At 41.8% G+C, this 13,604-nt stretch overlaps 1 protein-coding gene across 1 annotated transcript in view; it reads left to right on the top strand.

The window, feature by feature from the left end:
- ANKH (ANKH inorganic pyrophosphate transport regulator) overlaps positions 1–13,604 on the top strand; it is a 109,355-nt gene that overhangs the window by 61,487 nt on the left and 34,264 nt on the right. The window contains exons 3-7 of the mRNA XM_026121852.2: positions 3,095–3,213; positions 4,339–4,422; positions 6,965–7,135; positions 7,692–7,826; positions 11,141–11,233. Of these exons, the coding sequence (XP_025977637.1) occupies positions 3,095–3,213; positions 4,339–4,422; positions 6,965–7,135; positions 7,692–7,826; positions 11,141–11,233 (602 nt within the window). The remainder of the gene's footprint in view (positions 1–3,094; positions 3,214–4,338; positions 4,423–6,964; positions 7,136–7,691; positions 7,827–11,140; positions 11,234–13,604) is intronic.

Here is a 13,604-nt window from a genome sequence, read left to right as displayed (position 1 = left end):
CATGCCCGATAGTAGACAGCCCAAAATGACTACGATACAGCTATTTGTTTGAGACTACTGGCATCATTAAGAGTGACTTCACTTGTTTCAAGGATGTCTGAAGTATATGTAGTACTAATTAGCGTATTAGAGAAATCAGTAGAGAAAAGATGAGATCGAGTTAGGTACACAGTATTTCAGTGTAACTGCCTAAGCTTCTGAGTTTTGAGACTCAACTAGAAAAGACAAAAGCAAGAATTCCTGTTTAAATGCTGTTACACAAAAAGCAAAACTAATCCATAGACATTCAAAATAAATGAGTTACAGAAGAGCAAACAGGCAGCTTGTCTTGGAGTTGGACTTCTCTGTTTTAATTGGAATGGGGAAGGGAATGGGAACAACCATCTGCTTTATATTCATGTAATACTCTTCAGTTCTGTTGCCTCTTGTGCTATTAATTTTGTACCATGCTTCATAATAAGTTCGTAAGGTTTGCCGAGGTTAAGTTCTAATTGCATCAGCAACTGCTTTATTCACAGCTCCGAGACACATGCCTGTATATTTGTCAGTAAATCTCAGCTTGCTGATTCCTTCTTTCGGAGGATGGAAACATTAATGGACATCAGCAAAAGCGATCGCGTGCTTTCACTGTCATGTCATGACATGTGGAAGAAAATAGTTTACTATTTTAAAACTAGGTTTTAAGCTAAGCCATTAGGATTTCAAAATCAAAGTCTCATTAAAAATTGCAGTTAGACTTTTTTGGATAGTGGAGAGAAAGCAGAATTTTAAAGCTTATAGAACACAGTGCTGATTTCCCTAGAAATCTTAAAAATTTGGTGCTGCAGGCTGTGGTAATATAAGTCCCTCTAGAGTGCCCTGTCAACAACCTACAATCCTGTGGTGAAATAGCCATTCCTGAAAGTGAGAATAGTGCAGCCGCTGACCCCTCTAATTCTGTGGGTTTTCCTGTAACAGTGCACTCCATAAAATGAACTTATAAATCACAATAGCTTTTAGAGACAAAAAAATTATTTATTACCCATTTTCTAACTACTTTTAAAGTCTCCTTTAAAGCTGGCGGAGAGCAGAGGGTGAAGTTCACAGTGAGCATGAATGGAGATTTCTGCGGTGTGCTGTGTGATGGTTGCTGGTGGAGGCCCCTCTGCAAGAGCTGGTTCCTCAGTCCCTAGGCTCGGATTCTGCTTCTCCCCATATGGGGGACATATAAGACTAGCACATTTCCTGCAACAGTTTTTAATTTTTTGTGCAGCAGAAGTTCAAAGTAATTTAAATGGGACCTAAGAGAAACTCAGTGAATCTCGACCTCGTAGATGGTTTGCTTCACATGCCTTCCAAACTCGTTCTTGTTTATTCAGATAAATCTATTTAGGAAACATCTATGGTGTGCTGCCCTGCTGTAAAAGCAGCTGTTTACAAGAAGCTACTGTACCGAAATCTGTACCTAACAGTTTTCAAAATACTGAGTGAAAAATGATGTACGGGTAGTCACGTAAAAATTAAAAAAGGCTGTGGCTGATGTGTGACTGCACTTAGCAATAAGTGAATGAATACTTAAAGAACTAAGTTGTCATGCCTGAACTCAGGAAAGGTTACAGTCCCATTTTAAAGTTCTTCTGCAATACCCTATGAAAGAAAAAAAGTCTGATTGTGTGGAAGTCGCTCAAAAGTGTAGCTAAGCAGCTTGGGGATTACTGGGCAAATTGAGAGACTGCAAGTCTAATCATAGTAGTTCAGATAAAAGACATATAGATAGGAACCAACACAGGGAGAAGGGAAGATTTTAACATTTTACTGTATTTTGTATTGTCATGAGACTGTCACCTCTGTTCCCAGTGCTGTCATGGTGCCTCGTTCTTCCTTACTAGCTTGTTTGCACTGCCTGGTTGTGATGTGAAAGAGATCTTTTCAGTCCTGTTAACCGTTTAACTGCTGTATCTCTAGACCATCACAAAACAATGCTGACTTAAACTCCTCTTTAATTACTTCCAAACACTGTTTTTTTGGTTTTGGGGTTTTTTTTTAAGAGCAAGGATGTTTTACTCTTTGGGGGAAAAGCAGTTTTGTGATTACACAGGCAGATTCTGTTTAATCTTCAGGAACGCTCCTGAGTTCACTATGAGAGCTAGTTTTAGACTACAAAATATTGGACTGGACGACTAGTGTTAGCTAGCTTTACGTTATTTCAGATCATGGAGAGGACTCCTGGATAAGTAAAACAGCTGGATAAGATGGGTACCAGCAAGCACAGTATAGAGATGTCTAAGCAGTTCTTCAGAGAGCCATATGGGAAGTCCTGAACCTGTGTTGTCTTCAGTCTAACACCTTGGGAATTGAGAGCTGGCAAGAGGTATTTTGCCAGACACTACCAATTCCTCTCATCTTAGATCGAAACAGGATAGCAAAATAATACACTGGCAATTAGAAGTAGCAAGCCCCTGATTTCCAGTAGCATGGAGCACCCTTTTCTAGCTCGTGAGATGCCAGCTCTAAATGATGCAGGAAAGGAGCAGCTGTCTGAGGCTGCCCCACAGTTGTACAGTGTGCAGGCAAGTCCCAGCAGAGGCAAGCATCTGGCAGGGTAAGGAGACATAATGAGGGTGATTTATTGCATGCTCTTGCAATTCATATTCTTCCTTTTACAGCTTTGGGCAGGTTTACAGGTAACACTGTGAGACTGCTATGACAATAGCTGGTTGCAGGATTTGAAAGGTACTATATTCCATTAAATGCACAGCGTCTGTTGAAACAGCTTTTCTACAAGAAAGCCTTGGCTTAATGAAAGAGCAGTAGATTTTATGGAGTACCAGCATGTTCATTTAGCAAACAGATGTGGCACTTATTGTACCAATCTTCCAGCCCAGCCGCTTGTTGTCACTCCTCTGCCAAAGGCTGCTTGAGAAGAACCGTGGAGCCCTCCTCAGTAATAACCAGCAGCTGGGGAGCCTGCAGTACCTTCAAGCCCCTGCAGCTGTTTGCTAAGTGAATGCATGCCATGCTTCTAGGCATTGTGCTCTTTTGGGTATTTCTTAATATCTCACCCAGAATCCATACATAAGCTTTATTATTTATTCTTATTCTTGTATCTCTACAGCATATAGCGATTTGGGGTATTACATTATTAATAAGCTACACCATGTGGATGAATCAGTGGGAAGTAAAACTCGGAGGGCCTTCCTTTATCTGGCTGCCTTCCCTTTTATGGATGCCATGGTGAGTACCTGATTCAGGACTGAGTTTTAATATGAATAGTACTCTTTTTTTTGATGATGACCTTAGTTTACAAAGTCAGTTACCTGATGGGAAACTGAAGGTATGCAGAAGGAGGGCTTGTCCTCTGCAAGCAGCACTTTTGCATATACCTGGACACATTGTCCTCTGTTACCTGGAAAATGCACCTGGCTGGGCTTGGGAACATCCAGAAATCATGACAAATGTAAAATCCTCAGTTGCCATGTCAGAGTTAGTGTACGTGCATCCTAGAAGGCACTGGCCATCTTGTGATGAGCTGTCTGTAAGTGTTCTCTCCTTCCAATACATTATGGAGGAGTTGGACTTGCTGCGCATTCCCAGAACACTTGCAGAGCTCTCAAGGAGTAAGCTGAATACTTCTTCAAAGCAAGTTTGTTGAAAAGCTGTGCATTACCATCAGTTTTTGCAGGCACAGCTAAGTCCAGTATATGTCAAATGCATGGATGTGGGAGCCAGATGTGTGGCTGGGCTGCTGCTCCAGGGTCACCTGGCTTACCGCTTACCTGCGCAGCATGAAAATAGGGCAGCTCTCGTAGTTCCTCTGCATCTGTACAAAACTGAGAAGGGGGAATCTTTTCACAGTGTGCCTCCACCACTTTCTCTACCACTTTCTGCACTTTAACTGCTGATGATAGCTGAGATAAAAAGAAGTTGGATCATTAGGTTTTCTTTTCCAGACCAGACTCAGTATAACTCAGTAAGCCAATGAGTATAACATTTCAGAGATGCATCAAACTGGTGAATGGAGAGAAACCTTTTTCTCTTGGATTTTTTAGAATTCTAATCAGTCCTGCACAGCATCCCTTTTATGAAGAAGAGGCAGCTTCTTATTAGACGTCAGAAAATTCTGCAGAAGCTGTAAAATTGTTCCCTTTCTCCCTCTCAGTCCAGGCAAAAAGGAGCTAAATGCGGCAGTGCTTTCTCTGCCTTACTGCCTTAAGATTTTCCTGAGCTCCATCAAATGCCGCGGGTGGGAAAGAGTTTCAGAAGTTGTTTACATGTAATGTAACAATCGAAAAACAGCATTTTGGGATCTGGAATCATTAGCAAATATCACAGTCATTTTCCAAACTCCGCTCTTTTCAGGCTTGGACCCATGCTGGCATTCTGCTGAAACATAAGTACAGTTTCCTTGTGGGATGTGCCTCCATCTCAGATGTCATAGCTCAGGTAATGACTGCTCTTAGCAATCACTGCTTCTGTTGTATTATGGACTCAGTGCTTTCCTAAGAGGTGGCTCTTTTGCATAGGGACAGCCTTCCCCCTCTGCCATGAGCAACGCACCAGAAGCAGCAATCCTGTGTGAGGAGCGTGCCGTTCTCCGGTAGTTTCCCTGCTGTGTGCAAGCTCTTTGTTGACAGTTGTTGCTGAGACTGGTCTCATTTGACTGGTTTGAGTCAGGCCCTAAGCAATGTCAGGAGCAGGGAAGCAGGACTGTTTAGGTTAAGGCCGTGCCTCCTGCACCTCCATGAGGCTGTTTTACAATGGCTAAGAAATAAGCTATATACACATGTACATCTGAGAAAAAGAGAGCTCAGCCAAAAAGACTGATGGTTGCTATCGGTTTGAAGGCTGAGTACTTTGAAAGTCACATTTCTCCACCATGTGCATTTGTGTGGTGCTTTGCACAGTTACACTGAAATCCTGAATGGGGCTTTTTGGTGGGGAAGTGAAGGCTTGATTCTCCAGCTGACCTGTCAGTTTTGCACATGCTGCCTGATCTGGTAAAACGCAGTAGTGTAAGCCATCTTCTGAGTGCCAGTATAGCACTGTTCCTGTTACTGGGCCAAAAGTTGAAGACTCAGAACTGCAGCAGAAGCCAACTTTGTTGATAGCCCTGGGTGATGCAGAGAAGTTCAAATGTTGTTTGAACTACCATTTGTGAGGGAGGTGTTAAACATCCTTTTGCTTTGTACTAGACATGCTCATAGGACAACTTTCATACTCCTTGTTGATAGCCAGTGTTATACCATTTAAGAACCAATATAGAGCCCTCTTCTTAAGTATATGTAAACACATTATCAACTGGAAGATCCCAACACCTGTAAATCAGTGACTGTACTGCCCTATTACCAGCTGATGTCATGACTTGGGAGGAAAGAGCATAATAATAATACAACATCAAAGGAAGTATGAAGCCAACAGCACTTAGTTCAATTCTCCATAGCGTTTTCCTCCCACTAAGTATGAGCAAACCATAAACCAGGTATAACCATTCAGTTCTGCTGCTGTCCTATGTTTGGTGAGTACTCTGCCCCTCCTTGATATTGCATTAAATCCCTGAAGATAATACCAATTACAATAAATGACCTTAACACCCAGGCTCTGCTCTTGTTCTGGCGCGACCTACAAAGTTCGCTGACTCTAGATGCATGTCAGGTCATATACAGCTAAATACAGAAACTGGAGTTTGTATTTTGGCCATGAGACGCATGCCCTTTACACAATAACTAGTGGGTATGTGACAAGCCAAAGCTATGGAGAATAAGGCACCTGTCATCTTATCTCCAGCCTATGACAGAATCCTTGTACAGAGCAAGAGCAAATCCAGAGGACAAGAAGTTGAGATTCCCTGTGCTCCAGAACTCCCCACACCTGCATCTGCTCCCCACACAAGCAGTAGGTGCACAGGCACTAGTCAATTCTCCTTGCATAGCTTCATGTACACATTTCTGTGACTGACTTGGCTTCTATTTACTGAAAAAATTCCTTTTGTAGAGTTCAAAAGAGCTGTTTTGCAAATTCTCATAAAGGGCAAGATCTACCTAGCAAACATCTGCACAGTGTGATTTTTCTGAAGTATTGAATACTAGGAATGAAAATCGACCCCTGAACATTGACTTTTATATTCTGTGCAACTCACTTGAATGCTAGCATGTCCTGGTAGGGTTATTCTTGATCCTGCTGTGCACAGAACCAAATGCAGTTGGATTCCCAGTTGCCTGCCCATCTGAAGACGTTTGGAATAACAGGCATGCTGTCAGGCTATGTGCTTAATAGAAGAGAATTCTATCTCATTAATCAAGCCCTTTGCATTTTCTGGATTGAGCATTTAATCACATGAGACTGCATTATGAGCTGTTCATCGGTTTCAGCCTGAACGTTTCCATTTCAGTCACATCAGTGTGGCACTTGGGTAGAGAAAATGGTTATATGCTGAAGTTTCACTCAAAAAGTACAATATCAGGATGACATGGGACTTCCTACTTCTAACAGCTAAGTTGAATGCTTCAAAACATCTGGCTTTTAATTACACACACACACACACGCACACACACGCAAAAAGGCAGAGCTTAGGCGCTGACCGCAGAAGTATGCCTCCAGCTTCCATTTATCAGAATAGCATATTCTCCTGGGAAGGGCGATACTCAGCTGCACGCCTGCTGCTGGACCTCGCCAGGCTTGCACGCTAACTTTCTGCTATTTATGGCTCTTAGATTGACGCCTGCCTACTACCTTCAGGTGCTTTTTTTTGCACAGCTTCTGTATGACATTAACTCATAGTCTTCTCATGTATGGTCAGATGCAGGGGGATGGGGGTGGGGGTGGCGTGTTCCTCATTAAAGTTTCAAAGTGTCCTGGGCTAGAAAGGAGATACTGTACGTGGCCATGGTTGTGCTTCAAATGGACTAGCTTGGAGTCAGACAGGAGAAATGTGGGCCCTTAAGAACAGGGAGGCAAATCACTAATCATTTATTTGTTTCCCCTTCAGGTCGTTTTTGTAGCCATTTTGCTTCACAGTCACTTGGAGTGCAGGGAGCCTCTTCTGATCCCAATCTTGTCTCTCTACATGGGAGCACTGGTCCGATGTACCACGTTATGCCTCGGTTACTACAGGAACATACATGACGTCATTCCTGACAGAAGCGGACCTGAAATGGGGGTACGTCTTAACACAGTGCATGAAGGGCCTACCCTCTATGTCGCTCAGGAAAAAAAGACACTTTCACTTAAAGAGGCAGGATGGAAACCGTTCCAGCAACAGCGCCCATGAGGCAGTACTTTACAGTACTTGCTTTCTGCTTAGCAGCTCTGTACTGAGCTCTCGCCTTCTCATACTGTAAGACAACACAGGATGAGCTGCAGTAAGGTAGCTAAGTGGGCACTTATTTTTCCTGGGGAAGAACGTCTCAAAATTCGTCTTTCTCCTTGAATGTCATCTTGGAATTTACATATCTTTGTCTGGTAGCCAGAACAAATTATGTAGATACCCTATACATTATTTGCTGACATCCATGACAGCTGCATTTGAATCAGTATTACTAACAAGGGTGACAATATTTTAGGCTCCAGCTATTGAAAACTGTTGAACTGAATGTACCAAACTGACAATGAGTGGGAAAAGCAAAAATCCTTTCACTGTGCTTTTGGTTCAGTTCTGCCTGTTTGCTTTCAAAGCCACTTGGTTTTTGCTTTGGTTTTTTTTCTCCCTGTTGCAGGGAGAGGCTACAATAAGGAAGATGCTGAGTTTCTGGTGGCCTTTGGCATTAATCTTGGCAACTCAGCGAATAAGTAGGCCCATCGTCAACCTTTTTGTCTCGCGGGACCTAGGTGGCAGTTCTTCAGCCACAGAGGTAAGAGAGTGAGACTCAGCTTTACTACAAACTTTCATTTACCTGGAGCTGCCTCTGTCTTTCTCTGCTCAGCCATATTGGCAGGAAAAAAATTGTCCTAAATACATTTCTGTTTAGTGAGCTCTCTATCCTGGAAAAGATGACTGTTCAGACTCTTACTATGGGCACTGCTGCCAGGCCTACTGGGAGCTCACCCAAACTAGACCAGCAGAATTTTTTCGCTGAATCATGTGTTCAGTTCCCATGTCCAAAGTTTCCAAGCTCAATGTATAGGTATGCTCTGGAGCATTCAGAACCCAGAGATTTCAAGACAGTCATCAGCAATCGCATGTTCCACTGTTTTGTGTCATGTATATTTATGGCTATGCAAATTGATGTGAAATGGTACTGCTCTTAGAAGCCAGTGCATAGCACTGAATAAGGCAGAGACAGATGGAAGTGTGTAAAGAAAATCTGTCTCCTGGTTGAGATGTGAAACGTACCCTGTTTCTCCAAGGAATTTCAGATTACACCTACAGGTTTTGCTAGCAAGCAACTTCTCAGCACTCTCTAAGATAAAAGAAGTGGAAATCCCATGCCCAATTGTTGGCTCTTGTGATTAAAAAAATGTGTCCTGTTCCAGAATACCTATTAAGGAGTGTCTCTGACCAGTGCATGCATGTGAGGTCTCATCGCGGATGAACTGGTGGGCGTAGGACTTTGGGTTGTAATGCAGAGTCTTCGCCAAATGCTTGCCATGAGCCGACCCATCCTCTTAAGAGGTCAGAGGGACCTTTGTCACCAGTTTCAGCGGGAGGAGGTCTAGGTCCACTTAGTTGTTAGCAAATCTCTCACATTTTTTCTATAGGAGAAACAATAAGAGAGGAAATGAAAAGGCAAATTCAAGTAGCTGATTCCTAACAAACGTCCTCTCAGCAATGCTAACTTGTCATATATGATACTGTGTATTTTACTCACTCAGGAGTTGCCAGGGGCTGCAAATTTGTGTGCAAATCTCCCAGCTGTGGGAGAGAGTTTAGCAAATGTAATGCATTTCCATGGGCAAGCCCGGGATCTGTCTGTGCATTAATAATGTTTTCAGTACAATGGGAGCCAGAGCAGGTCAGCAGAGATCAGTTTTGCATTTCCTGGTGACTTTTGGTTTTAGATGCATCACATTTCGTGGCCAGCCTCTTGCATTTTGTTATCGTTAGCATGTCACAGATGGTAGTTTGCTGGGCTTTTTATACTAGCAGGAATTATCATATTTCAGCTTTATTTGATTTATGTAAGAATTGCTTCTGAAAAGGGAGGTGCTGGCAGCACAGGTAACATTAGTGTCTGGAGCACGAGTATAGCTAGCACCTATAGTACCTATCACTGTGGGCCTGGTGTCCCCATGAAGGGCTAGCGTGTGGCATGTTCATGAGGACACAAGCCCACTTGCATTGATTTAACCTGCACTACTTCTGTTCAGACTGCCAACACCGTTATGGTGCTTGGTATAACTTTTTTGGTGTTTATTTTGACGGAGGATTTTTCCCCTGTGAAATACTCCTAGACAGTTAGGAAAACTTTCATGAACGTTTTTTGGGATCCAGCCAGTCGGTGGAAAAAACACTGGAAGAAAATTCAGCATTAAAACATTCACTAATTTAATCCAAGTGGAATCTAGCATACAGAATGAGGTAGTGGAGTATTATTTTCTTTAGCATTTATTGCGTCTTTGCAGTCTTTTTGGACATCAGCATGAAAATAAACAGAACTTGAATATCTTTTATATTCTTTATTTGATTTAATCCAATATGGATTCATATGGATGGAAAGTCTGCTGAAAATAGAGTAATGAGGGGGGAAAGTTGCAATTAAAAAGGGTACTGTATTAAAATTCCAGTTTGTTTTCTTTGAACCAATTGCTTGCTCAAGTTACAATAAACATGATTTCAGCTACAAGAAAAATCTTTCCCCCTCTCTCTTCCAGTTTACTCTGTGGATTTGATGACTTTTTTCCCCTTTTTTAAACAGCATAGGGAAAAAACTAATTTATTACATGGTCACTTTCCTGTGTTTGTATAGATCATTCACCAGGCAGGAGCAGCGATTACATTTGTAACAGGAAAATGGGGTCAGATAACCAAGAAACTGTATGTAGAAAGTTTAGCAGTGAAAAAGAGACAGCAGTAGTTAAAAAGGGTCTTTCTTACCACTACAGTTGCCAGGTGTAAAATGAATCTGAATTTAGGTGAATCGTAATAGAGCTGATTGTGAAAGCAAAAGGCAGGCAGCCGTTTCGACGTGTGGGATCAGCAATGTCGTGGCTGTCCTCGGTATTGATGCCCACTTCAGCTCTGCCAACAGGGAGACTTGGGATGGCAGTGGATTTCCAATCACCTTTGGGAAGTGCTCCCTAAACACCCTTCCTACGTGTAGGAGGGAGGATATTTTGGAAAATCGTACCAAACTTGCTATAGAAAAGGAGCTTCGTTTGCAGGGGGCGGGAGGGCATGTGTTGCTGGGGTACCTGTGTTTGGATTTTTTCTCCTGAAACAGGAAACATCAGCAAAATCTTTTATACATACTTATATGTAGGTTTTTTACTTCTTTGATGTACATCTTTGACTGTACTTGTGAAAGTATAAAAGACCTACTTTGAAGTTTCAGATAATGAGTTGTTTCTCATGCTAAAAACAGCCATCTGGAATTATTTTTGTCTGATTTTGGTTGATTAGCACCGAAGCTGGCAGAGACCTTTTTTAGTCTCCTAAGGGCCTCCCAGCCCAGAGCAGTCAGTTTAACACCCGAAGTCAGTCAGTCTCGGGGGCCTAACATTTATATTGGTATAACTATTTCGTAGTCAATCTGTCGTACTTTAATCTGTTTTACATGTGACTAACCAAGTAAAATGTGTAAAAATTAAGATTACGGAATGCGCTAAAAAGCAAATAAGAGCTCTAGTGGTGAGCTTTAATGCTGCTAGAGACTTGGGAGTCTCTAGAGAAAAAAACTGAGGAGAAACATGGGAGGGAGGTATTCAGCTTCCTGCGGGGCACGTACCAGCTTAAATTAGATGTTATCCCAAAGTACTGGAGCGATGGCGAAGTTGCAGAGCTGCATAGTGTAGCTTCATGGCACGTATGATTTCCTGAGTGTAAAATGCTTGGCCGAAGGACGGCCACTCCAGCAGTGCTCCTGAAACGAAGAGGTCCCGCTTGCCTGCCTGCTTTCCCGTTCCATCGAGGTCAATGTGGTAATCTTCATGGGACATTGCGTACAACTTTAGTTTAACTATCCTCCTCAAAGGTATGAAGTTCATGTTTCCTTGTCTCTTTTCACAGGCAGTGGCAATCCTGACAGCTACATATCCTGTGGGACACATGCCATATGGCTGGCTGACAGAAATTAGAGCGGTATACCCTGCTTTCGACAAGGTGAGCGCCCATGTTAGGAGTATGGTAAATACATTTTAGTGTGGTTTCACATCTGTGGTCCTCCTCTTTCTCCCTTGTACAACATTTTAATGTAGGGCTAGCTTTGGTGACGTCAGAGGAACTTCTATCAGACAAATTAACCAAGAAAGTTAATTCATGCCTCCTTAATCCTGTCTAGTAGATTCTTTAAAAGAATAAAACAATCACAGATCAACTAGTGCTGCCTTAATTGGCCAACTATGATTTTGCTTCTCTTTACTCCTGCTTTTTGATACCTATCTTTTCTTGTCCCACTGATAAGGTTTTCTTAAAGCTCTCATTGACATGAAATGGTTTTTGGTGGCTTCAGGCTTTTGTTTAGTTTGAATTTAGTCTTGTCTCTGAGTTACAAGGTATTAAGCTACCTTTTGAATAGATAGATGCCATATTTTTAAGGATTTTTTAAAAAAAAGTCCTCACTTACTAAAATGTGATACAGCTACTTAGCTAATGAAATAAATTCTCGCAAAGTATCTGACAGTGAAAAAGCTCACATCTTTCTTTCAGAGCCAGCCTGTTCTTTAGATGTTGCAGTATCTCTGAGATGGGTTTGGGTTAATTTGTATTAGTATTTAGCAAAGGATATCTCACAGACTGACAATAACTAAGATAGCATACATTATTTTAATGTTACTGACTTAGCTGACTAAGACTATGAAGATTTTTGTTGGCAAATCATCTAATTACATAAGAGTGCAAGGACTGCTCCTAGAACTGTGCAGCAGGTAAACAAGTTAGTTTTGTTTAGACTCTTTTTTGCTTTGTTTTAGAATTGCTAATTGCTGGCACACCTGCTGTGTGAAGAAAAGTGGCATTCTGTGGCACTGTAATTCAAATATTGAGTCCCTTCCTTCTCTTTATTTGCCAAATAGTCATGTCACCTGAATTTTATGGTTCCAAATAATTAATAAAAAAATAAAATACTTGCTTGGTCAGGGATGGGCTCAGCTGAAGCAAGCCGTGTTTGATCTAATCCGCCATGTTTCCAAGGAGAATTTAAAAACAAAACACAGAAAAGACAAATCAGTCATAATTTCCTAACTAACTTGCCTGCATTCAGCTAAAATAGTCATGTCAGATAAAATACAACATACAGGCTTTCTTGGAGGTCATGCTGCTGAAAAGAAGCTGTAGAACACAAAACCAATAAACTGCAAGATTAGATTGGGTGGGAACAGGAAACAGAGAGCCTGCTAACCTCAGGTGTTATGAGCTACAGTCAAGTGTATAACTGTTTCAAACTATTGCCCTGCAAAATTAACGGTAATCAAGAGGCCTAAATCCAGGTCTCATTTCAGCTGACAAAAGATGTGCTATGAGGTTGAGGGGTGCCAGGATGAGACCATGCTTTCTTCCTTTGTTTATTTTAATGAAAGGACTGCTCCTAAAGCTCCAAGGAGCAAATGGCTGTTGGGGAAGAAAAAGCTAGCATAAGGCCCAAATAGGTATGATTGATCTAATTACCAATTAAGCCTAGAATAGGGATTTTCCTTCCATGTTTTAAGAGCAATTTGGCATACAATGTGCTAAACACAGTAGCAACCGTATAAAGGGTATCTTATCCTGGCAGCCATGAGTGCAAATTCCTCCTCTGTGCCTTTTACACAATAAATACCAAAACAGAAACCCATGTTATTTTTCTTGGATCTCTGTGAGGACTGTTTTACTCTTGATCACACATGATTCACTTGTCACCATGCTTTTCAAAAGCTTTGTTTTCTTAAGCTAAGGCTTTCTCAGGAAAGTCCAGCTAGAACTTCTTTTTATTTCCAGACTTTGTAAAACCTTGGCTGTAGTTTTCAGATGTTGAAACAGTTTGCATACATGTGGGCTCAGTTTTAGTCTGTCACTTACTCAGAAAGATGGTGATGCTTATGGCCTGCAGAAGCACAATGAGTGGCATTAACTGATAAATGGGATTTGGGATCCAGAAGGTATGCCCCTCCTCGGTGGCTAACCAGGAGAAGTCACAGATTCTTGTCTTCAAAGGGGAGTTGTTATCTCTACTCACGTTTGTAAGGGAGATGCAGAGTCAAGCTTCAATCTTTTATGCAACTCTGTGTCCAGAGCAATTTCATGGCCTAGCAGTTGCACTAAGGATAAGAGTTACTACTGATTTGTAAGAAGAAAACAGGAATATCCTAATTCTGTGCTCTGCTTGCTACTTCTGCATGGTGATAATGCCAGTATTCCTAGTGGACTGTGCCATGTGATTCACAGCCACAGCACAGGCTGTGGGAGAAGTTGTGAGTGCTATTTATCTGATGAATAAATGGGAATGGATAGGCTTTTTAGTCTATTCACTGAACAGCGAGTGCTTCAGTCTAAGAAC

Source organism: Dromaius novaehollandiae, chromosome 2 (genome assembly GCF_036370855.1).
Source record: "Dromaius novaehollandiae isolate bDroNov1 chromosome 2, bDroNov1.hap1, whole genome shotgun sequence".
Classification (NCBI taxonomy): Eukaryota; Metazoa; Chordata; class Aves; order Casuariiformes; family Dromaiidae; genus Dromaius; species Dromaius novaehollandiae.
Note: the sequence above shows the minus strand (reverse complement) of the source record. Positions and strands in the feature narration are given on the sequence as shown.